Consider the following 26264-nt stretch of genomic DNA (forward strand, 5'->3'; position numbering starts at 1 on the left):
CTGAGAAGTTCAGGCCTTTTACATTGCAAGAATCATGCTTTCTTAGTAAAAACAAAACAAAACTCAAAGTAATGCATAGAATAACTATATACATTATAATATATATATATAAATCAGGCAATGCAATAGTTTCCATTTTAACGTGATTTGGTTCAACAAATCAGTAAATACTCATTTAAAACCACATGACATACTTTTTATTATTTTATATGTGCGATTTCACAATATTTGAATATTTTTGATCCTATGATCAACTAACATGTTGGGATGAAAGCACACATGAAATAATCAACATGAAAGAGAAAAATTGTCTCAATCGAGTATTATAACAGATCTAGAATCAGAGCTGGCTTGACATTTATTGATATGAAGTTCATCTTATTATAACATTCAAGTTTTCAAACTCACAAAAAAAGCGAATAAGAATGTCTTTACAATAAACATCTGATCTCATTTGGAAAAAATAACTATTCATATGGGATGTATGTAAATGGGATGTATGTAAATGAGTTGTATAATTTGAATATTTGTGGTTTTCCAGTGATTTAAGATTTTTCCTATAGCCATATAAGGGCATCAAGTTTGTATTTATTGAATTTGTATTTTTATCCATTATATGACGGGAGAAACATTGAAATCCTAGTGGTTTTAATAAGAATCAGACTTTATATGTTAAAAAACAACAAAGACACATAATTATTTGTATAAAAGTGAATACGCCTTTTTTTAGGGCAACTTTGTACAAAATAAAATCCTCAGTATAAAAAAAAGGTTAGGGCGTGATATAATTATCTGAATTTGTTCTAAATTTAACTTAAAATTTCAACTCCTGTGTAATTCAGTGTAACATATCTAATAACGTCTGATAGTATATCAAATTTTAATGTCGCTGTGGTATCAAACAAACTACACACATTCATAATCATTAAACGCTTAACTTTAGATATCAAATTGTAAAAAGAACATTATTTATTACTGTGAAACAATAACCAATGCTACATATAAGTGTCTGTCATGCAAGAGTCTTTAAAAATGATAATTCTATCAATTGTGTGTTTAACGCCAGAAGCTACTAAAACCTTTTGTACTTTAATGTCATTTGGTACATTCTGGCTCTATCCCAACAGTTTAATAATGCTGAGTCACTGATCAATAATAAAAGAAAGTTTTTTAAAAACATTCAAATCTGACAGACAAAAAAACAACAAAGATTTAGGCTTACCATCATGACCGCTTCTGAAACTCTTTGCTGAATATCTTTTACAGTTTCCATTCTAAATATTATCTATAAACTCTTTCAATTACAAGTTTTCTTTCTTTCAGTTACAATAGTTTCAAATCACTGTAGGAGTAGCAAATGATTTAACCGAGGATGTTTTCTGATGTATTGATCACAAGGAGCAGAAGCGATTACTGAGAAACCAACCTGATGCCACAGAAATGTCAATATGATGTAGCAATGACGTCAGAGCTGATCTCTCCCAGTGCTTAATCTCCCGGCAAGGTTTCACTATAGATTTCTGGCCTACAGAATGACGATCAGAATTCCTTTATGGTTTTGATCACAATATATAACTATTCTTTTGATCTTAGGATTTATTGTTGTCAGTATGTAATTCCGTTTTGTTTTTTTGTCCCTTGATGTTGTTGCACTGTTTGAACTTTAAAGTATTTGTTTTCTTTTCTTTCCGATAAATGCTCCAATTGTCATAAAATTGGTTTAACTTCAAATTTATTTTTGTTTTATCACTTTATTTATTAAGAATAAAATTCATCAATTATTACGTATGAAATAATTAATATGCAGCTGACCCTCACGATCCTTCACTTAAAAATCTCCAGCAATTCCAATTCAGTATTTTGCAAATATTTCTTTAAAGCATTTAAACTCGAAATTTGGAAAATATTCGTAATGTAAACGTACAAAGCAACAACTAAGTATAGTTTGAAATTATAAACCCTTATAGATGTATATCCACCTCCAGTATTTGTACGTTGTGACTGTTATCGCACTATATCAAACTGAGTTGAGTATTTCTCCTCTAGCCGCCCACACAGCGAATAAATTGCAAATCTTGCTATAATTGCCTATGAGTATGTATTATTTCCGTTAAGACGTCTGACAAAGTAATCTTGAGTGAAATAATAAGAATAAACACTAACCGATATGAAATAAAACCATATGTAAGCCAAGTATTTCAAGGAAATTATTATCTTTTCAAGACAGACGGGCTGTTATTGCCTTCCTACTCATTTCCTTTGAGACCATTGTGCAGTGTGTTGAACAGCATGTTAATGTTATTCATAATGCTTTAGATCCGCTCTATGACTCTTAATTGATGTTTCGGCTAAAGGTTCTTTTCAAAATACTTAAACAAAATCATCACCATTATCTACTACTTGCAAAACTAAATGTTGACCTTTTTAAAGTATTCTGAAAAAGGCCTTAATGTAAATAAAGAGTTAAATAATGGATTTGTACAGTAATATTAAATGAGAATTAATGTTACAAATTACGATGCTTCAGTCATTATTGAAAAAAACTCATACTGTTTTGAATAGGTATTGGCGAAACAAAAGCACTGCAAGTGGACATAAATGCTAATCTGTTTTTCTCAAATGGTCAATGGATATTATAAAGCTTATGTATACTGGTTAACAAATACTTTAGCCTGATGTTTGCAAGTTGCAGCTTGGTACTTCATAATAGTTATATGCATCTGTCGACAATTAACAATGTAACCATTTAATAGTTCTCCATTTAACTAGTAAAATAAAATGCTGTCAGTTTTACAAGTGGCTTACGAACGCTTTCAGATACATTAAATACATCATTTTCCATCACATTTATTGTAGGCAATTAATGAATTAAATCTGATCCATATCTCCAAGTACTTTTCTTTTAACCAATTACTTAACTGAGTTTGTGGGTGGCAATGTAATCCATGTACATTGGTAATCTAAGTACAAATAAGGTCATAAATCAATTACTATCAATTGCAAGGATGTTCAGTGATATTTAATGTAAGTGAATCAATCCTTCCGCATGCTTTCTTTCAGCTACACTCCTATATAATAGTACTTACGGTATATATATCAATATCATATCCAACATAACTGACGCAATGCCACTGGTCCAGGACTGGTCACATGGTGACCCCATGTTATTGGGTCATTAAATTTATATCGTACCAAAATGAAGTCTATTTTCTGATTCCGATGAATAAATGAAACATTTAAACATGTAAATTGTCTGCGTGATGGGGTTAGTGACCCGATATGGGATATACAGGGCGCAGGAAACCGCTCTCACCCGATATGGTTTCCTTTGCCCTGTATATCCCCTATTGGGTCACCTACTAAACCTGTAACTAATAATACCATTTCCAAATCAAAGTCACTTCAATTTTAAAAATCATATGTTGAAGCCTTACTTTGAACTTAGAGACGGCAGATTTCCTACATGCAGTGACTGCCATGGTTTCTACATGCAGTGACTGCCATGGTTTCTACATGCAGTGTCACTGCCATGGTTTCTACATGCAGTGACTGCCATGGCTTTATAACGAAAGGTTGAATTTAAGTGGAAAATTGACTTTTTTCTAAGCTGAATTTCAAGAACACTATATATGCAACACAGTGTGTACAAAAAAAATATGAAAAAATGCAAGAAAATGGAATGAATAATACATTCAAATCAATTATTATATAGCCGTGATGAAAACGAAGTAAAATGGAGTTCAGAAAATGTTGTCAAACAATTTGAAAATTTTCACTGAAGTTGATTTTTTCACTAATATGATAAATGAATACAGCCCTAGAGGTTCAGTCAAGGCACTGCATTTATATTAGTTTATACATATAAAAACCATGATTTGAAAGGTGAAAATGTTCACACTCTCTTTCACATGATTCCTTAAAAAAATTCTCAATAATTTTGTTTCGTTATAATTTGGTGTGGGAGAGGAATATTGGCTGAGAGAATATTGTATTTGCCAAACATTCAGTTCTTCTCAGTTAGGAGATGTCTCATTAAATAAAATAGGACCTTTCTTACATAAATGGTAACAATTATTGACAACTCCTCTGTGTATTTCATATCCAGCATCATTACGAATCCATTCCTGAAGTTGTCGCCCACACAAATTGCACAAGAAATTAGAATTTCTGCTGACTATCAGCAATTATGAATATCCATCAGCAACTTCTATATAATAAGGAGTAGGCCTAAAAAAAAAATGTTTTGGGTTACTCGACCATACGTACGAAATAGGCACCGACCCTACCATTTTTATAGTCATCCAGTTGTTAAAAAAAAATTAAATGTATGAATTTATATGTTGTTTAAAACCTTTAAAGCTTTATACAGAAGGTTATGTAATTTAACACCATTATCCAATGATGACAATTACATTCTTTTTTTAAAAATAGCCTACCTACCACACCTGTTTTTGAAACGGATGTCACCCTAACCAAACCATTTTTATTTTTGGCCATATATAGGAACACTAGTAATTTAATACTGTAAGCTATCAACTTTCAGGAGGTCAATTTAGTGCTCAGGCTCAATGCCTTCACAAATGGGACTGCACGATTAGAAGTGCCAAAAACTGCCAAATTCCTTTTTCGTATAAAAACAACCGCCATTTTGCATTTCCATACAGTCATTAATTGGTTTGATCACGTCATCTAGAAGCTCTTACGCACACTGCAGCTCATATGGAGGCATTTGATACAATTTTTTGCGCTGAACACTTAAAAAGTAAGCATTTATTTTTAATATTCTTAACCATATGTTATGTCAGCGCGCTGCTTAGTGCCCAGCCTGTCGAGTTAATTGTTCAAAAGGCCATGAATAAACACTAATTATTACATAGTACTGCAAATAAAACCTAGAGAATATTTCTCCTAATTTACATATTGCAATTTTACATAATTGAAAATATTGAACTGAACAAGCCAAAGTGAGTATGCCTTTGTAATGTGCATAATTCTTTTAAAATGCCCTTAGTATTTGTATAAGCCCAGAAAGCATTTCACTGAGTGTAGTCTTTATAGTTTTTAATAAGTCAGTGGATTGTCAACCTTACTAAAAAAAAGACTAAATTGCGTAACTTTTTATTTGACCTTGTGCATGTTTCAAGGGCTTGAATGGACAAGTGAAGAATCCCTTCATTATCAGTAGCCAGTGTCCCTGTTGTCAACAAGGTACTCTACAGATGAACATAAAACAATAGAAACATTGAAATGTCGAATAAGTGGATAGACACAATTTCTTTCACCTGACCTTAATTTTGACCTCCAACTAAAAACTGTACAATTAATCTTACATAATTAATAATTCTCAACATATTATTGTAGGCACAATTTGTGGTTAGAAAAAATCGTAATATCTAGGTAAGTATTAAATCAGGCGCAATTTGTCAGTCTCTTTTTATTTAGATGACCCGATCACGAGTAAAAGAAAAAAAATGTAAATGAATAAGAGAACATCTTTGAGGATAATTCAATCAATAACCTTATAACCTTAGACAAAAAAACTAAGACAAACAAAAAGATACATGAGGACAATTATTTTGCTGCATGGTTAATTACTACATTGACTCTTGAAAGTATAAAACAGATCATACCCTTGTGCATTCAGTATATATATATATTTATACATATATTTATATTATAAGTTCTTACAGTAACTGATATTGAAAAATGGCAACAACAACCAGGAAAAGTAGCAACACCAACGTTGTAAACTACCAACACGCTTGGCATTGACAAGAAATCTGACTTCAGTAGCTTAGCAATGTTGTGTGTAAGAGGCCTCTTAAATATAGATTAGCCTTGTCCTTGCTGTGAACTTATATATAACCTGCCCGCTTGACCTCTGCCGTGATTATTTTTTTATCACCCACACATCTTAATACAATCATGATGTTTTCATCTTTCCATGAGCTTTTAGTATAATTGCTTTTATAAACTCATCAACACCTGAAGTATTTCTTTTCAATTGCCATACATGTTGAGATGTAATGTTTCGTAATTTCACAGAGAATTCTGAATCTTGTTAAATTTCTTAATGATATGCAATACATGCTTTTAATTCTTAACAATAACAATCTTATTTAAATAATGAAATATGAAATTCACTGGGCAGAAACTTGAATACATATTGTCATAAAGATTTACTTTTATGCCAAACAATTTTACGTCTTGAGTCAAATTCATCAGACGGTAAAACGACCTTTAATTCATAAATCATACGATATGATACATCTCGCCCCCATTGGATAAAAATATGATTGAACCAATAACAAGTATTATGATTGTGTGTCGAAGTGGGTTGGTAAATGTACGAATATGACCTGATTAATAATATGAGAGTGTCATGCATAACGATATGACACATATAATGAATAGGGAACCAAAATATCGTAGGCCGCTGTAATTGACTTACCATAAAGGAGAGGTGTCAATGAAAGAACACTTTTATATGTGACATCCTTTTTTTCAAATCTTGACATGATTTGTGAGAGTATTCAAACTAACATGGCCTTTATTGATACTCTAGATACCCTGGTTTTAGATTGTATTGTCTTCAGTTAAGAAGACGGCAGTGGGCCTGGGAAAACAAGCTCTTCCCCAATGCTCACCTAACACATGTAGGTGTGGATTATTATATGAACTGCATCATGACTTGTCAGAAATCTTTACATCTCAAAACATCATGAAGCACTTTGAAAAGGAACATTAATATACTCAACCCAATATTGTGCATGTATTGTGCCTTACGTCTTCGAAAAAGGTTTTTTTGAAGTAATGGCTTACGTACATGTTTTCACAACACCTGAGCGAGCAAACCTCGTATCCATTGACAATGACACACAAACACCATGACAAGATCTCACATTTTTCAAATAAATCATAACTACAGATATTCAATGTAATGTAAGGCGACTATAAATCAATTGCTATATTTTCATCCCCACCGCCCCCTCTTTTTCCTGCCACCCATAATTTTTATTGTCTCAAATAAAAATGTTGAACTAGCGTCTGTATTTGCATTTTGGTCCAGTACTAACCAGGAATCTACTTTTCATACCAACAGTGTCGATTTATAACATTCACATGTAAAAACGGAGAATTGTTATGATCGTTTTCCAGGTTTGTCAAGAAACACATGTATAGCCAGTCCCTTATGCAATAAGCAAGTGCATGAATACATATTCAACGGTGAAACAAGTCATCTAAGAAAAATAAATAATAAAATCACCCCCCCCCCATTTAAAAAAAAAAATGGATGAAATTTAGCAATAAATTTATATTGGCCTCAGATAGATATGAGCTGGTTTCAATATTTAATTATTTCTTACATGTGATCCGGTTTCCATGCTTGGGACTATTGTAAGAACTCCGCCATTCCTAACATCGTTGTCTGCCAGGGTGCCAGCCAATAACAACCTGAAATAATACAATTAAAAAAAATCAAAATAACGATTTATTATAAATCTTTGAACATGTTCATTAGGCAATATTATAAAATGGTGATGCAGTCTCGATCAGACCCAAGGGGTCTCAGGACACCTCTTTATTAAATTAATACACACTATATATACTCTTGCAGTCTTCGTCATAACTCAGGGTTGGCCGAAACCAGGGACAAGTAAATACTGTTTCAAACAAGTCAAAATTCCCAGGTGGGTGCCCAAACGGGCAAGTGCATTTTTCCGAAATTTAAATCCCTCTGTTTTCATAATTTCTTCAGCAACAATTCACAAATCCTGAATGAACGTTCTAAATTATTGGCTTTCGTCTATTTACGCATGAACCGGTGACGTCACTGTGAGCATTCCGCGTGTTCAGCATTGGTAGTATTCAATTAATAAGTGTCTGCCCGACACTTAGACGCTTATTAATTAAATACTTCTCTCGTCTGTGTTTTTGTTTTGTTTACAAAATGATGAATTTAAAGTATTTTGATGACTTAGAGCTGACTGGAGACCTGTTGTTTTCAATAAGCTGTTATCATTTAGGGAAAAAATGAACACTACACTTTAATTCTTGTTGGATTTTATTTTAATATTTTAAGGGATGGTAAAAATGTTTAAGGGCAAGTGCATGGTTTTCATCAATAACTTGCCGGAAGTGCTGAATTTTTTTTAAGGCAAAGACTGCTCTTTAATGTCATTTTAAGGAGAACAATTGACAAAGAATGTTGTGTCAGAGCTGCATGTACACTGAGACCCTCAAAACTTAAATTTATTTAGTTAAATATTCTTTGCTACCCTGGGCCCAGTGTTTCATTAAAGATCATAATTATATAAGGCTTAAGAACTTTATGCATTATGAACTCCAAGATTTTGTGTTGTGAAGACCCTGATACCATATATACTTATTCTATACCCTTGAATATTGCATTAATCTAAAAGGGGAAATTATTTTTATTCTTATCAGCTAAAATATCCTTGAATCTTGAAAAAAAACCTCACACAATAAAAACAAAATACAGGAAGTAAATATCATTTCATTGCAATTTTAATTTTTTATTTGTTAATGTGATCTTTCATATTTAATTATTGATCTTTGATTGCCTCTAACTGATTGTGTTAACTGATGTTTTTGGACATGTCTTGATTTAACTTGTTGAAGATAAAATTAAAATACCTTTTCTTAGTATTTTGATGAAAAAAATGCTTTAAAAAGCTACAGGTCAGAATTAAATGGGTCCACCATGCATACAATACAAATCTTAATCATTTAGATAGCTTTTCTGAACTAGGATATAATGACAGATTTAAACCACTTCAAATATAAACGGCTCATTAACTTTGCATAAAAAATCTGTACATCACAATATTTTGTGTATTAATAAACTTTGAAAATAACAACAGAAGTATATTCATTGGTTTCATCATTCATTTTAACATATAAGGTATTATAATGAACAGTGAAACCATCGAGCTTCCGAGCCGTCAACTTTTGATTAATGGGCTTAAGAACTGACTTAACCCACACTTAATATGGGTTTTTCCCCAATAATCGTAAAATGCTTCTCATTTGCATATTCATTTTCAAAATATTCAATTCCTGTTATAAAACATCCAGGACAAGATGTCACTCAGTTCGTTGTAAATCATAATTAATAAAATGAAGTTTTAAAGATTATTTCAGTTCTTTTGCTGAAGTACATACAAATATAAAATAACAATACAGGATTGAATACTGAGAACAGCCCAACCTAAAATACTTGAACTTATATGTTTTATTTCATATCATAAAATATGAATGACTAATAAAAATGTGAAGAAAATATCTTCAATAAACCAATTGTTGAATGAGTTATACCTTTTCGAACATTGCAATATTTTCGAGACTCAAATACACACACGATTATGAAACACGTCATAGAAGATGCCAATGCACTTCTGTATTCCCCAGTCAATTAAGGAACACTTCATGGGTGTATAATATGATAGTGTGTAATAACGATTGGTGCTAATATCTGAAACCATATTCAAGTTTATAATATGATAGTGAAGATCATCATTATAATGTGCACCAAGTTTAGTTTTAATATCTTAAACCATATTCAAGTTTATAATGGACTCCACACACTTAAACCAGCCCAACTGCTTTCATACCCCTGATAATGACATCTGAGTCATGCAATTCATTCCTTCAATAAATCTCAGTTTTGTCTGGAAAAAAAACTTCCTGATTTCAACTGTTGTGTGGGTGGTACAAATCAGCTGAATAGCCACAGATCAATACAACTCCGGTCAAGTGGGCTCTAATAGCTACGTTTAACCATAATGGCCGGGAACAATTAATAGGAAATTGATTACCACAAAGAGAAAATGTTCAAGTTAAATGTTCCTTTCATAAGGCCACATTAAAAGCTAATATCCAACTGCTTCAAAAAACACATGCAACCCATTTTTTTTAGCGTCTGCATTTTTTAAAAAAAAATTGTTGTCTGAATTTTTTTTTATCTTTATATAAAAAAAAAAAAAAATTCTAACTAATTAAGTAAGACACCGAAGGTTCATTTGCAGAATCATACTACATACATGTATGTCTTTAATTGGATTGAAAGGTCAATTGCATTTGTTATTAAGTCTTACTGGACTGAATCACCTTTTATAATGAGCCACAAAGTGAATTAATTACATAAAGGGTGAGGTATAGAAATGTAAAAATGACAGTCTTTATTTGCATCCTTATGTTAATGAGACAATTTTGAAACATCAATCAGGGGGCGTTTCAAAAAATAGTTTTAATTGTACTTCAATAGTCTCAAATCTGTATAACCATCACAAATGGCAAAACATTTATTTTTCATAACTTCCTCAACCATGTGTTCAAGTTAATTTCAAAACTAAAATCAACTTGATCTATGTTGAAACAGCCCCCAGATATTTCACAAAATTAAGTTTAAAAAAGTGTCATTGGGTTACAAACAGGTGATAAGACACACCTACAGTCATGATACATATCTATAAGTTAACCATAAATAATAGCTTGTTACAAAATTTTATAGTTAATGTTTATGTAAATATAATATTTCATCACCTACCGATGTAGATTACAATTTATACTTTGATAGATTAAAATTACAAAAAATATAATGGTCTTATAATTAGAAAACTGATATGTTCTTATCTAACCACAGTCGGACATTAATTTGTAACTAATTTTGTTCTATCTACCGATTTTTGTCCAGCTTTCCTTTTTCTGGAAATAAATAGTTCTAGGAAAAGGTCGAAGGGTGTTCAATAATGTTAAATATCATTATTTACATGGAAAAAGAACACACATGTTCAGAAGCTTCCAATAATGACAATAAGCTTAAAGGTCATGGGACTTCTGTTTATGTGGTTGGAAAATGTCAACAGTGAGTAAAAGATTGTATGTTTTCAATATATTGAAAACCAGCTGCCAGTTTTTCTGCCTGTATTACTGTTGACCTTTGCTTGCGTAAACAGTTAAATTGCACCTCCTAATTATCTGATATTTATTTTACTTCAAATAATAACTGGAAAGCCAGGATCAGCAAGTGCAATACATATATTAATACAGAGGCTTCACACGGCAGAATAAATTTCATGTTTTAAAATTAGTTCAATAGGATATAACAACAACATAGTTCAGAAAAGTATTTACACTGACCACTAAAATTGCAGAAAAAAATGACGGGGAAAAAAGATTGTTCTTTTAGTTACACCTCATTTGGCAATGATACAGAGACAACCAGAACCTTGCACATAGTTGCCTTATTGCTGGGCCACCACTACTTGAAACAGCCCAGTGTCAGTCAATTTAAAACATCCTTGAAAGCTATGATATCTGCTTCAGAATCTAATTTTGCATAAACTGTTCCAACTTAATGACATACAGACATGGCAAAACTATTTCACAAACAATTAAACTATATCTGTCTCAGTTAGTAATAAATTATGCACTGAAATGAGAAAACAAACAAAGAAAAGCGCTTTCAAAATTAAAAAAATGTTGCAAAATGCATTTATTTACAATGACTTCAAAGCTGGCACAGTCAGGCTTCTATATGAAATTTTATACCAACTGAAACATGAACAATTATTTGAGGCCTATTGCTGCAAATATTGGCAGCTTTTACAAGTAAACAATGAACTGTCTGGCAGTAGGTGTTTCAGAGGTATGTTCCTTAACAAAAGGCATTCTAGTATTTCAAATGGCATGTGTGTCTTCACCCCTATTCTTTAAGATTAGATCAGTCATTTTTTTTTCTGTTTACCTAAGCAGGTAGAAATCAATGATCTTCAAGAATAAGAAGAAAGAAAGAAATTTGAATAAAACATTTTTATTGCTAGCAAAATGCCTACATGTAAACGTTATGTAACATGTATGTAATCAATAATATAGCTTTAGAGGGTGATTCATTGTTGTTACAGGGACTTAAATGACATCCGTCAAACAATTGTGAAGAAAGTCCTCAACCAAAAACCTATTTATATGTTTAATTTATGAAGCTATTATTATCCAAGCTGAATTGTTCTTATGATTAATTTTAACATCAACTTTAAGACCAGCTTAACTCAAGTTCTATTTTCAGAGTCAGAAACCTATTTTGACTTAACACTGTCTTCATTTAAAAGATGTTAACTAAGTTATTTCTTCATTAACTTTCAGAAGCTGAACTCCCACATAACAAAAAAACCTGCTATGTAATTCTGCAAAGTACTTTTCCGAGTTTAACTGGAAATCCAGGTACTGTCAAGTGGAGATTCAGCAGAAAACCAAATAGAGGACAGGCTATTAATTTGTGAATCTTAGGTTTTATGGATGCAACTGCACAGATATGTTGGCAATAATTCTTGGTCTATGTAATGTCCCACTCACATTTCATGTGAAGGTTAGAGTTTATTAAGTAATTTCCTCATGAATAAGTAACCCTAAGGGAGGTGAGCAAACACTAATGATTGGTAGGGAGTTGTGACTAAAAAACTGACTAATGTTCATCTTATAGTTTTAGGGATGCAATTTCAGTTACAATGCTCAGTCTATCAATGAAATTTAGTCAAAATTCATTTGATAATGCTGACTGCAACATTTAAGATGGGCTGATGTGAGAATGCCATCATTTGCCTTAAAGTATATGTAGCTGACGGTTAACTTGAAGACTGGTTGATTCAAATTTAAGTTTTCAAGTCCATTATTTGCCTTTTAGTCAATGTAATGATCCAGTTATATTTCAGTGGGTTGATGGAGAGTGTTATGTGGCTATTATACTGATTTGCCTTTCAGTCTATGCAATGATCCAGTCATATTTCAGTAGGTTGATGGAGAATTTTGTGGTTTAGTGCAACTTTGAACTGTTTGATTCACCACAATGATATCATTATTGGAAGTGACATTTAGAGCTTCATGGACAGCTTCAATACCTGATTTTTGTTAGAAAAACAAATCTATTTCCTCATGAAACTTAAGATCTTAGCCCAAGTCATGTTGCACAGTGAGGAAGTTTTAAGTAAAAACCAAATTATGCCCCAGTCATGTTGCACATTTAGGAATTTTTAAGTAAAGACAAAATGATGCCCCAGTCATTCTGCACAGTGAGGAACTTTTAATTAAAGACCAAATTATGTTCCAGTCATTCTGCTCAGTGAGGAACTTTTAATTTAAGACCAAATTATGTCCCAGTCAAGTTGCACAATGGGGAACTTTTAATCAAAGACCAAATTATGCCCCAATCATGTTGCACAGTGAGGAACTTTTAATCAAAGACTAAATTATGCCCTAGTCATGTTGTACAATGGGGAACTTTTAATCAAAGACCAAATTATGCCCCAATCAGGTTGCACAGTGGGGAACTTTTAATCAAAGACCAAATTATGCCCCAATCAGGTTGCACAGTGGGGAACTTTTAATCAAGGACCAAATTATGCCCCAGTCACGTTGCACAGTGGGGAACTTTTAATTAAAGACCAAATTATGCCCCAATCAGGTTGCACAGTGAGGAACTTTTAATCAAAGACCAAATTATGCCCCAATCAGGTTGCACAGTGAGGAACTTTTAATTAAAGACCAAATTATGTCCCAGTCAAGTTGCACAATGGGGAACTTTTAATCAAAGACCAAATTATGCCCCAATCAGGTTGCACAGTGAGGAACTTTTAATTTAAGACCAAATTATGTCCCAGTCAAGTTGCACAATGGGGAACTTTTAATCAAAGACCAAATTATGCCCCAATCAGGTTGCACAGTGAGGAACTTTTAATCAAAGACTAAATTATGCCCTAGTCATGTTGTACAATGGGGAACTTTTAAGTAAAGACCAAATTATGCCCCAATCAGGTTGCACAGTGAGGAACTTTTAATTAAAGACCAAATTATGTCCCAGTCAAGTTGCACAATGGGGAACTTTTAATCAAAGACTAAATTATGCCCTAGTCATGTTGTACAATGGGGAACTTTTAATCAAGGACCAAATTATGCCCCAGTCACGTTGCACAGTGGCGAACTTTTAATCAAGGACCAAATTATGCCCAAGTCATGTTGCACAGTGAGGAACTTTAAATCAAAGACCAAATTATGCGCTTGTCATATTGCACAATGGGGAACTTTTAATCAAAGACCAAATTATGTCCCAGTCATGTTGCACAATGGTTATGTTGTGAACTTGTTTGTTTTTGAATGCATGGCAATTAAAATTTCAACTCTATACATATAATGTGAAATTGTGAAGTAATTGACTTGCCTAAGTCGTAAATAACTGAATGCAGAATAGTATTAAAGATCAATATACAGATATAGATATAAATAAACCATTTCAGGTATGTGAGTGGCGTAAATGATTTGCTTGTAGGTATAATAAAGTAAGAAAAGAACAATAACTAGAAGGTCGTAAAACAGCTCACTCCTCCCACACACCAAGCTATTACATAGTACATCGATAAAACGATAGTTTTAAAACCTTACAATGCAGCCATTACAAAATACTTGGGTAAAATAGAAACCAAGGGCAATGTTTGTTTATACAAGTCTGTTTATTTTCAATGTTTTCGCAGCTACATGGTCTCCAGGCAGACATTCTTGGCCATTTGTGTAATTTTCGTAATGAATATTTAACTTTTCCTGAATCTGGAGCATGAGGATTTCTTCCTGTTTATGTTTTGTTTCTATTTGAAACCACAAATATCTGATATCAGCTGACTCTGTGGTTAAAAGCGCCATTGTTAACACACTGGGTTAATGCACCAGTAATTTTTGTGGTTTGACTGCTTTTAAAAAGAGTAATGTTTACTAAATTATTCTGCATTGTTAAACAAGCTTGTAGTCGTCGAATCCCACACAAAATCAACGATATTTACTACAGGGTTACTGATTTTTTGGTGCAATTTACTGATTTTTTCCCCCCAATTTGATAAATGCAGATTACTTTGATGAATAAAAATGCAATGAATTTCTTAAAAAGCTCTTTTACAGCATAAATGTATGCATAAAAAAGTGAAAACATGTATATTTGTCATTGTATAGGCTGTTTGGCCAGATTTTGTTTTTCCCAATGATGACTTTTTTCCCACTTAGCAAGGTGTTGGAAATAATTTTTAAAAAATCACTAGGATGCAAGGTATGTGTCTTTATAAATATTAATAATGTGCATCACCTTAACATATGAAGGACACTGTCTAATGTGACTCTTGGTATTTCATTTCTTATGAGGAATTTGATAAATTAAGATCTGATTAAAAGGGAACAAAAAAAAATATCAATGACATTTTACTAACTACAACAGTAGCATGACTCGAAATAGTTGGCATTTCTTGTCTTATAACTTTTAAACTTTACTTGAAAATAAGACAATACCCAACCCAATATTTTCCTACTAATTCTTGGAAAAAGATCATTCTAAATGCCACAGCAGGTAATTAGAGAGGTCGGATATCTTTAAGTGTATCCTGATATTCTAAATATCATTCTGTAATTCTCTGGAAAGTAATATAATGGTCTACAACCTCACCCATTGCCAAATAATCATGGTATTTTCAAGTAAAACAAAATAAAAGGATCTGATGAATTACTTGTAAAAAATCAACATGATAGAAAGGTATGAAAAAATAATAATCTTAAAATACATTTATATTCTTTAAAACATGTTTAACGTGAATGTGTTGTGCATACTAACTTTTGGAAACAGGGGCAGGGCTTTTTTCAATATTGTTTTTGTTTCACTGAAAACTTTAGATTTATTGGTATAAAAGGAGTCAAAAAAAGTCTGCAGACTTTTTTAATTAGAATTTGTAATGTACATTAAGTAATAACAAGAGATGTTTGTCAAACATTATGCCCCCTGAGCGCCAAGTTGCCAGAAATATTTGGACAATTGAATGAAATATGCATGGACTGAAATGACAGCTGATTTGTCATTGGATGCATATGAGGCAGGTCATCTACTGGTCATACCTAATCTTCATGTCAAGTTTGATGACCATAGGTCCGGGAATTGTTGAGTTATCACTCGGACAAGCTTTGGTCTTCCAACAGACCGACCGACATGTGCAAAGCAATTATATAACCCCTCTGCTTCGAAGGGGGGCATAATTAAACTAGATGTTCACTGAAAACTGATACTTCAACTCATGCATTTAGTGACATATAAATTTCTACTGTCTACTATATAAGAAAATAAAATATGGACAATCAGAAAACCTTTTTTCAGCTTACAGTCACACTGACCTTGACCTTTGACCCACTGACCTCAAAATCAATAGGGTTCATCTGCTGGTCATGACCAATAAGCCTACCTAGTATGAGGTCCCTGGGTCAAAGCGTTCTCAAGTTATTGATCGGAAACCGTTTTTCATGTTAAGGTCACACTGACCTTGACCTTTGACCTCAAAATCAATAGGGTTCATCTGCTGGTCATGACCAATACACCTACCAAGTATGAGGTTCCTGGGTCAAAGCGTTCTCAAGTTATTGATCGGAAACCGTTTTTCATGTAAAGGTCACACTGACCTTGACCTTTGACCCACTGACCTCAAAATCAATAGGGTTCATCTGCTGGTCATGACCAATAAGCCTACCTAGTATGAGGTCCCTGGGTCAAAGCGTTCTCAAGTTATTGATCGGAAACCGTTTTTCATGTTAAGGTCACACTGACCTTGACCTTTGACCCACTGACCTCAAAATCAATAGGGTTCATCTGCTGGTCATGACCAATACACCTACCAAGTATGAGGTTCCTGGGTCAAAGCGTTCTCAAGTTATTGATCGGAAACCGTTTTTCATGTAAAGGTCACACTGACCTTGACCTTTGACCCACTGACCTCAAAATCAATAGGGTTCATCTGCTGGTGATGACCAATACACATACCAAGTATGAGGTCCCTCGGTCAAAGCGTTCTCAAGTTATTGATCGGAAACCATTTGGTATTCCGACCGACCGACCGACAGACAGACAGACCGACCGACCGACCGACCGACCGACCGACATGTGCAAAACAATATACCCCACTTTTTTCAAAAGGGGGCATAAAAAATATGATTTTTTAAAAATCTAGTGAGATCAATGACCACTCAGTCTGATACTAAAGAGCTATCCTGACATCAATATCCTTTTAAATTGACATTTATTTCACATTTTTTATCAGCAATAGAGCACTTTCTCTATTTTGAAATAATCGGGCAAAAAAAACACTGATAGCATATAGGGGCCAAGCATTGTGTCCATTGACTTTGTTTACTCTTTTCACATTCAAGTGGGTGTAAAATATTTTGGTAAGTCACTGACCCCGCGCATGTATCTAATCCTACCTCATTCTAGCCTACTTTATACATTAGAGATCAGTTTTGTAGCGAACAAAGCTTTAGGCACTTAAATAGTTGTTGCTCATACTATTACGTTAATTCAAAGTCATAAAACTGGTGATATTAAAAAATGTATGAATATGAATATAACGAAAGTAAATCTGTAATCAACATAATTTCATAACCATTTTATAAGTACACTCACTAATTAATTATCATTAATTTGATAAACAGTAAGTCCCCCACACGCCCCTAACCTACGTACATGACCAATCACCCTAGACGGTCCCCCACACGCCTTAACCTACGTACATGATCAATCACCCTAGACGGTCCCCCACACGCCCCTAACCTACGTACATGACCAATCACCCTAGACGGTCCCCCACACGCCCCTAACCTACGTACATGACCAATCACCCTAGACGGTCCCCCACACGCCCCTAACCTACGTACATGACCAATCACCCTAGACGGTCCCCCACACGCCCCTAACCTACGTACATGATCAATCACCCTAGACGGTCCCCCACACGCCCCTAACCTACGTACATGATCAATCACCCTAGACGGTCCCCCACACGCCTTAACCTACGTACATGACCAATCACCCTAGACGGTCCCCCACACGCCTTAACCTACGTACATGATCAATCACCCTAGACGGTCCCCCACACGCCCCTAACCTACGTACATGACCAATCACCCTAGACGGTCCCCCACACGCCCCTAACCTACGTACATGATCAATCACCCTAGACGGTCCCCCACACGCCCCTAACCTACGTACATGACCAATCACCCTAGACGGTCCCCCACACGCCTTAACCTACGTACATGATCAATCACCCTAGACGGTCCCAGGACATTGACAAAATTATACTTTGATGACAACAAGTTGTTACCAGGATAAATTGTAGTACATATTTCCCTTTCTATGATAAGTCTGTGTTTGTGGCTTGATGAAAAATGATCAAAAGAAATGGCAGTCTATATTTAACTTTTTTTCTTTAAATAGCTCTTTAAACAGTCACACAATCATGAACTTTGTCATATTATCAGTTTCTTTGTACCAAAAAGACACGAAATTGCAGCCATTGACGTAAGAGAGGTACAAACTTAGCTATCTAAGGTTTAATACTCACCTTGTAAACACCTGAACAGGTATATCAATGAGGGGTGGTGACGTCAGACCAATGTTTGTATACCTACTGTAGCATTATCAGTATTGGTTCATCAATGTTATGAAATGCATTGTGGGTTTGTATTATACTCTCACAACAGAAAACTCATAAATTGAGAAATACGGCTTTACGAAATAATGTTTGATTACCAATACTTATACTTTGTTTACCAATAAGAAAGTGAATAGGTGCACAAATGTGGACCATGTGTTCTTGTGGGTGGAATGGTTTTCCTCCTATTAACCAAAGTGTATTAAAACTTACACCCTGAAAACACACATAATCAATAATAAATAACTTTGAAAATACCATAAACACAAGAATGTTTTCAATCATCCCAAATATTAGTACCAAGTCACTTGTAATAATTATAAGTACAGAAAAGGTGCGATTTTAATCCAGAAAGAATTGGAAGGGTGTGACAGGTCAATCGGTATAAGATCATATTTAATTACTGAACTTCCTTCCAATATAGTAAGTTATGGAATGAGTGTTGGGTAAAAATAAATGAGAAAGAGACATCATTTTAGGTTACAAAAAGCTGAATTAAATATACAAAGAGACACTTGAAAATTCCTATAGTGTTCAATAACATTAACAATCATAAAATTATTGAGTAAATACTGCTGTTTTCTTGATATAGATCGATGACAAAAATGATAGTATGTCGAACATTAAACATGTTATTCTAGATGGTTTCTCCATATGTGTGCGGAGACCTATATTAATCACAAGTGTGGTGATCACAATGAGGAAAGTTTCGTTAATTTAGTAACACAATAATAACAAGACCTATAACATATCAACAAACATTGTTGTGGAAACAGACACAAACAACAACACTAGGGTATGACATCACAGCAGTGGTATCAGCATCGGAAAAATAGCATCGGAAAATACGGCTTGCACCCACATATCCAATACAAGCCGAGTCCAAGTAGGAAAAGGGGGTGAATCTAATCAATAGAGGAATGTTCTCAAAATCGGAATCACTAATGAACAAACAAAGGAAGATAATGATGATGACTCAGCTGTCCATACAGGAAAGTAAACAATAATAAGGAGGATTTCAAAATTCTGTTTGAACCCGATCTTTTTTGCTACAATCTTTTAAAAGTGTATTCAATAAAAAATATGAAAAAGTTGAAAGACTGCTTCCATGATTTTAGGCATAACATGGGCTTGAACTTCTTTACCAGAATGTGTAGTCCCAAAAGCCCCTCCTACACATGTGCTAGAAATATAATTCCTGGGAGCATGGCTGCTCCCCCTCCCTACCCCCCATCCCAACCCCCGGCCTTACTACAATTTTTATAGTAATACTCCTTCCACTTGAGGCTTCTAGACCTATCCTTTTAGTATGAAAACCATAAATATAGTGAACATGTGTATGAGCAACACTATGCTGCTGTTAACACTCTCCAACCACCCCCGTTTCCACTCCCTATGCCCTTCCCCACCCCCTACTAGGTCCTCGCCTCCCCATTTTCCCTTCTACACACCCCTTTCCTGTTTCCCACCCTGTACCCCTTCTCCACCCTGTACCCCTTCTCCACCCCTAACAAGATCCTCCCCTCCCCCTTTTCCTTCTTAACCCCATTACCCCTTCTATACCCCACTTTACCCTTCTACACCCTGTACCCCTTCTCCACCCTGTACCCCTTCTCCACTGCCTACCCCTCCTCCATCCCCCTATATAGTATTACTTATGTAATGCATACAACTACATTGTATTCTGCACAAAACACTTTTGGAAATATCTGTCCTTAGTGATTACACCTCATGAAAACCATCCTAAATTTGGGAAGGAGCAGGGCATGTTGAGATAGTAGCACACACTTGGGAAATCAGAAACACAATCAGGGCATAGCAGCCATGGTCTCGGAAAATGATGCAAAGTCAGTGATATCTTCAATCTTTAATGTCTATTTCTGATGTGATAAAAGCCATAATACTTGCTATAATCTGAACATTGTAAAGTTCGTTTGATTTCAAGTTTATTTAGATGAAATTGTTTCTGGGACAGGCCATTAGTCCAGTAGTATACTTTGTAACAGTCTTTGCCACAGGCTCCATTAACAATGGTATGCCGCATTCCCTGGAGTCTAAGACATAATTATTTCTTGGGCAAACCAATATAGCTACATCAAGGATCTCAATCATATATTGGTTCTAAGACATAACTTGTCATTGTTAGATAAGATTCCTATATCAAATTATTGAACTTGTTAATGTATAAATGTTTTAAATATCATTTTATTAAAGATGCACTATTACTACCAAATAAGGTTTACCACAATTAATACAATTGTTTAAATATACCAAAAACGATGAATAAATGTTGAAAACATTGATTCTTAAATGAAGGATTCCGAGTTTAATTTGAAAGAAATGTGCAGAAAACAAGGTTACAACAATTATTACCTAATGAGACTATAGTAGATCACTGTCAATCTTGTAGCATTCACCAATCATATCATTTTTGGGGGTTTTCAGTTATTAAATACCTTGTTACAATCTAATTCTTGTTATCAGTAATTAATATTTTCCATAAATCCATTATTAAGTTAAGTAGTTAAAGATGTATCACTCAAAATTTATGTTTGTTATACATGTGTTTGTATTGATTTTGAATAAGAGTGCCACTTTAAGTATAAAATACATTTCCACTCTTCATAGTTTTTGGTTGTTAATTTGCACTGATATAATTTTTATACATGTGCACATCAAACCACTCAATTACCACCGACTTATTTACTACTCATAAATATTAATGGGATTCATCTGATTCTGTTAGCTTAATAACTAAATTATTGGCACATGGTTTAAGATAGCTGAAAACATTGAGATAGTTCTCTGCAGATACAATTTGCATGCAAATGGTAGAAATCTGGAACAGTATGAATAAAAATTAGATATAATTTTGCTAATGATATGAAAAAGAAACAGTGGATCTAGTCATTTTCAGAACCTAGCTTAGTTCATTTAGTGCATTTCTCTTCTTAATTGCACACTGATGAATCATTTATTTATAAATGTAATGTCTTATTTGTGAATTATAATATTTACTATATTCATAATCAAAGCAATAAGCCCACAGTAAAAATACATCATTTAATATTTCCTGAAGAACTTCTACAAACCACAGTCTGTAATGGTCAAGACACTCCAAGATGCAGCACCCAATTACATGCATCAAACATAATATTTGGGTTTATGGGTCAAGCATTTTTATATTTAATAAGGTAATGAAACATATTTAATATGATACATTTGTCTTAATGTGTGACTTTAATATATGGAAGACTGGGGGGATTTGATGTCTTACAAACTACTCATTAACATAATATGCCATTATGCCTCATTACTTTGCATACAAAATCTAAAGTTAATCAGTACAATCTAATTTGTAAATATTACAGCCTGGGAGAATATAGTTTATATTCAGGGGCGTAGCTTCCTTTAGGCTGTGTAGGCCGCGGCCTACACATTTTTCAGAAAATCGAATTAATAAAATTGCTAAATCTGCAATAAAGGCATAGGGGGTTAGGGGCTTAAATTTGAAATCCCGACAAATGCGCCTTAATATAAATTTACTTCAAGGTAAAAAGATTGATATTGTTGTTCTCATTAATGTTTTTACAACAAAACGCACCAACCACAACATAGCTAAAATAAAAATCGGGGGGTGGGGGGGTGGGGGGAGACACCCCAAGAAAGTGGCCTACACATTTATTTTCGTCAAGCTACGCCCCTGATATTGGACACTATTTGAGTATGTGTCACCTATTTCTTCCACTAAGTCGTGATCATGTAATTAGATAACCCTTCAGTTTCATATTCCGCGTTACCAAGCCTTTGTTTGGCGTCACGTCGTCCAAATTGAACTTCACATGTACATGTCATTTGGTCACCATCAATACACCGTCCATTAATTAACGCAATTTTCAATTAACTAAACGAAGCAATAAACAATTTTGGATAACTATATGAAATGCTTTAAGATTTTATGAAATGACTTACCTATCTTTATACAAGAGACTCGTGCGCCCTGCAAGTAGCCTGAACTTTCGAGCCAAAGCGTATTTTAATCCTATCACAGAATCCAAGCCGGACACAGTTATTCGGAAATGCGCGCCTGTGGTTGTTGCAATTGTCAACTCCAATGGCAACAGTAACTTGTGTGATTTAAAACACATCCTCTGATTGTCAACGTCCATCTTCTCTGTTCGACTATTCAGTTTTGCAAAAACAACGTAACAAAAACCGCGTTCAATACACAACAGTTCTACTACTAAAGCGTGAGTACGCTACGATGAACTGAAGAATCTACTATATCATACAGCAACTGGCCAATCAAATTATAGCGAATAATGAACTCAACCAAAAGGAGGTTACTCATGTTATTTCATAAAAGTGCAGTCTTTTGATAGACAAAACAAGAAATTTGTTCAAGTCAGATCAAAATTCACTAAGACAAACTAACTATCAAATATATATTTTACGTCTTATTAACTGATTTAGACTAAGGATTTATTATTGGCCAAGTTGTTTCCCCTATTGAAATGTAGGTCAATGTATTGTCAATCAAAGGTTTGCATTGACGTCAATGGAGAATCACGTGATATTGTTTTTCTCAATGAAATTGTAGTAAAGAATCGATTCCGCTAGATTTCAGCAATCGAGAGCCCTGTAATGCGTTCAAAACAACCCATATTGATAAGAACGCATATAATACACCAATACTGCGATGCTTGCGAGATAGAAAGCGTTCTTATTTCATTTCTTCAGTATCAAAGGCAACTGCGCTGTTTTCATAATGAATTGCATAAAAGCAGTTTTGTTAACTATTCAAGAGTTATCTCGCTTGGTATCGAAACAAACAATCATAAATTAATATCTTCTGTATGGGCTTTAAAGGAGTACAAAATATTAGCTTTTATTAATGTTTTTTTTTTTAATTAATAGCTACGTGGTCTCAAAAGCACCAGAATTAAAAACAATATATTTTGCATCAACATATACAATGTTCATGAATCGGCACCAACATTTCACCCAGGACAAAAAATTTAGTCTTAGGTATTTATGATGCCAGCTTGATTTTTAAAAAGGTGATGTTTGGTACACTACATGAGCCCCGATGACGTCATTACACACGCTGACGTTTGATACGTGGCAATATCTGTTGTCTCAACCTTATATATACCAAAATGCATGCAGAAAAATAAAGCGCAAACTATTCGGCAAATAACTGCCTTTCTACAAACCTGCTTCCCACGTAAGCCAAGTAGGGCGTTTTTCACGGAAGTATCTGTGGCCAATGTGACGTCCTTTCAACCACATGAGGCGACCCACTCGTCTGGATTTTTTTCTTTCTGTGTGAAACTTTTTTTCATATGTTTTGGTTATAGCCCAAACCATGATCATACATGTACAAATTTTGATAAAAAGGTATGATCATTACTGAAAAATTGAAATTACTAATCAATAACTGAATTCCCTTGAATCGTTTCTTTTTATCGCTTTGGTCTTTTTCTCCTTTCTTTCATTGTATATAGTTTTTTATTTATTTTTTTTCGGGGAGGGGGGATAAAAAAATGGTTAAACTATTGAGACCAGTGTGAAATTGATATCTTAAAAACCGGCGCTCCAAATGAACACTTCTGGGGTTGGGTGGTGCGAGTGCGTGTGTGTGTGTGGGGAGGGGCTTATGCTGTAACCCCTACACCGTTATTTATAGTACCAAAGCTCTTTATATGACAACATAATCATATTGTGGATAAAATAATTGAAACAGTTTTCGTGTTTAGTATGCGACATAACGAAGTGCTGCATACCTAAAAGTTGAAGCTTTATTTCATCTGACGAATGTTTTGAGGCTTTCCCTGTTTGGTGCTATTGTATCTAAGCAACATTAATAAGAGTGTATAAATTTTCAGTTGTTTTTATTGATTTAATATTTGTATGTGATCACGCAATGATATATTGTAAAAATCAACGTGAAGAAACTGTAGGTTTAGCATTTTAAAGTTAACATACTAATGATGCCATTTCATTCATGTTGTTCTACTACTTGTTGCTGTATAGTGATTTTAAGTTTATGTATTATGAGCTGCTCATGTTTCTTGTTTGTCATTTTGCTTCATTGATACAATTACCACATTCTTAGAGAGAATTTTTAATACTTGTGGACTTGTTCTGTGTTGTTACTAGTTATTGCAAAAGTAACTTTTTGTATTCTGAATGAAGCAAATATACTGACAAGTTGTGACCAGCCTGTTATAAGTCACAGCACCACTAGGAGTGCTTGTATATTATGTAAGTAAGTTTATATTGGCGTACATGTATATAGGTTTCATACTCAAAAACCTGTTTAAACCTAAGCCGCATCGTTTTTTTATGATTATTTTCACTTACAATCGCAGTATGCTTATTGTTGCATTGTCGTAGAATGGCTGTGGACTGAATACAACAGGGGATAGTTTCACGAACTGTGTAAGACGACATCCTACACTTCGATAGGACAGTAACAATAACAATCCAATCAAATAGCTAAAAAGTCTTTAGTTTTCAACTTTTCAGACTCATGCCTCCGCCAATGTGATCGCCTTTCAGATTCACAAAAAAAACATTTAGAAGAGCTCTAGACAACCAAATATCGATTAAGCAGATAATAAACACCAACTCCATTTAGAAGCGAAAACACCCGCCAAATTTCTAGTGAACATATCACGTGGTTTGTGACGTCACATTTGGTTATCGCAAGAAGCAAAATACATCTCGTATCAGATAGAATTTTTTTCATATCAACTGTTTCAAAACAGGCGCAGGCTAAGGGGGGAAATGCACACCATACTCAATAAAACTACAGAAACAAGCTCAGTAGCTGAAAATTTAAACATAAAGAAGGTAAGAGGTAGGCCATTCTTACTCCAAGTTCGATTCAAAATACTTTAAAGAAGACATCTACGCAAACTAAAATGATTATGGTGGCAGGGTAGCCGGGTTATACTCAGCCACGCACAATCGAACCAACTTACCATGAAAGAAGGACTTGCCATTTTGGTCAATTAATAATCTAAAAAGCGAAAAGCTAATTCTAAAGCGAACACTATGATACGACCCTATTACATTTACGTCATAGCTTTCGCTTGTGCTCAGATCTTCTTTAAATACTCACTTGAACAGTGTTTAGCATCATTGATGGCGGATGTTTGCGCTACTAACATAGTCGCCTTTTAGCATCGAGGAATGTGCATACGCACTATAAACATGCCTTTTTTTCTTCTAAAACGTACAGTGCAGCACAGCACAGGGTTTTCACATTATTTCTCAAATAGTTTACAACCCCGCACATATTATCTAAATAGCAACTAAGTCTAGACCATTTTTTTACGAATGCGTAGGATATGCTGCTGTGAATGATTGAGCACTGACAAGATAGATAAAACGTTTTGTATTAACTGTTAAAAAGGGACTATACACCAGATGGCCCCAATATCACCATATGCAGAACTTCCTCAAACAAGCCTAGACTTTCAATACGAGCTAGTATGAGGCTGATAATGCATTACTTTACATGATTAAAAAAAGTATTTTATTGCTGTCTCAGCTGAGTTTACCTGTTCAAAAATAGCACATTCTGACTTCCAAGTAAGTTTATAGTGTGTCTATTTAATATGTAAAGGTCCCGTGATTAGTACAGATACATATACCGACGATATTTTTTAATTTACTGGAATTTACGTGGTAGATAAGTTTTTGACACATTTCTTTGTTGTTTTGTCGAATGAG

The 26264-nt window shown here is 34.2% G+C and overlaps 1 protein-coding gene across 1 annotated transcript in view; it reads right to left on the reverse strand.

Annotated features, from left to right (window-relative positions):
* The window catches only part of LOC128214575 (midnolin-like), a 34352-nt gene extending 11567 nt beyond the window's left edge, over nucleotides 1-22785 (reverse strand). Inside the window, exons 1-2 of the mRNA XM_052921127.1 lie at nucleotides 22494-22785; nucleotides 7368-7455 (exon numbers count right to left, since the gene is read on the reverse strand). Coding sequence (XP_052777087.1) covers nucleotides 7368-7455; nucleotides 22494-22690 — 285 coding nt within the window. The 5' untranslated portion in view covers nucleotides 22691-22785. The remainder of the gene's footprint in view (nucleotides 1-7367; nucleotides 7456-22493) is intronic.
* Between the last annotated feature and the right edge of the window lie 3479 nt (nucleotides 22786-26264).

This window comes from Mya arenaria, chromosome 13, assembly GCF_026914265.1.
Source record: "Mya arenaria isolate MELC-2E11 chromosome 13, ASM2691426v1".
Taxonomy (NCBI): Eukaryota; Metazoa; Mollusca; class Bivalvia; order Myida; family Myidae; genus Mya; species Mya arenaria.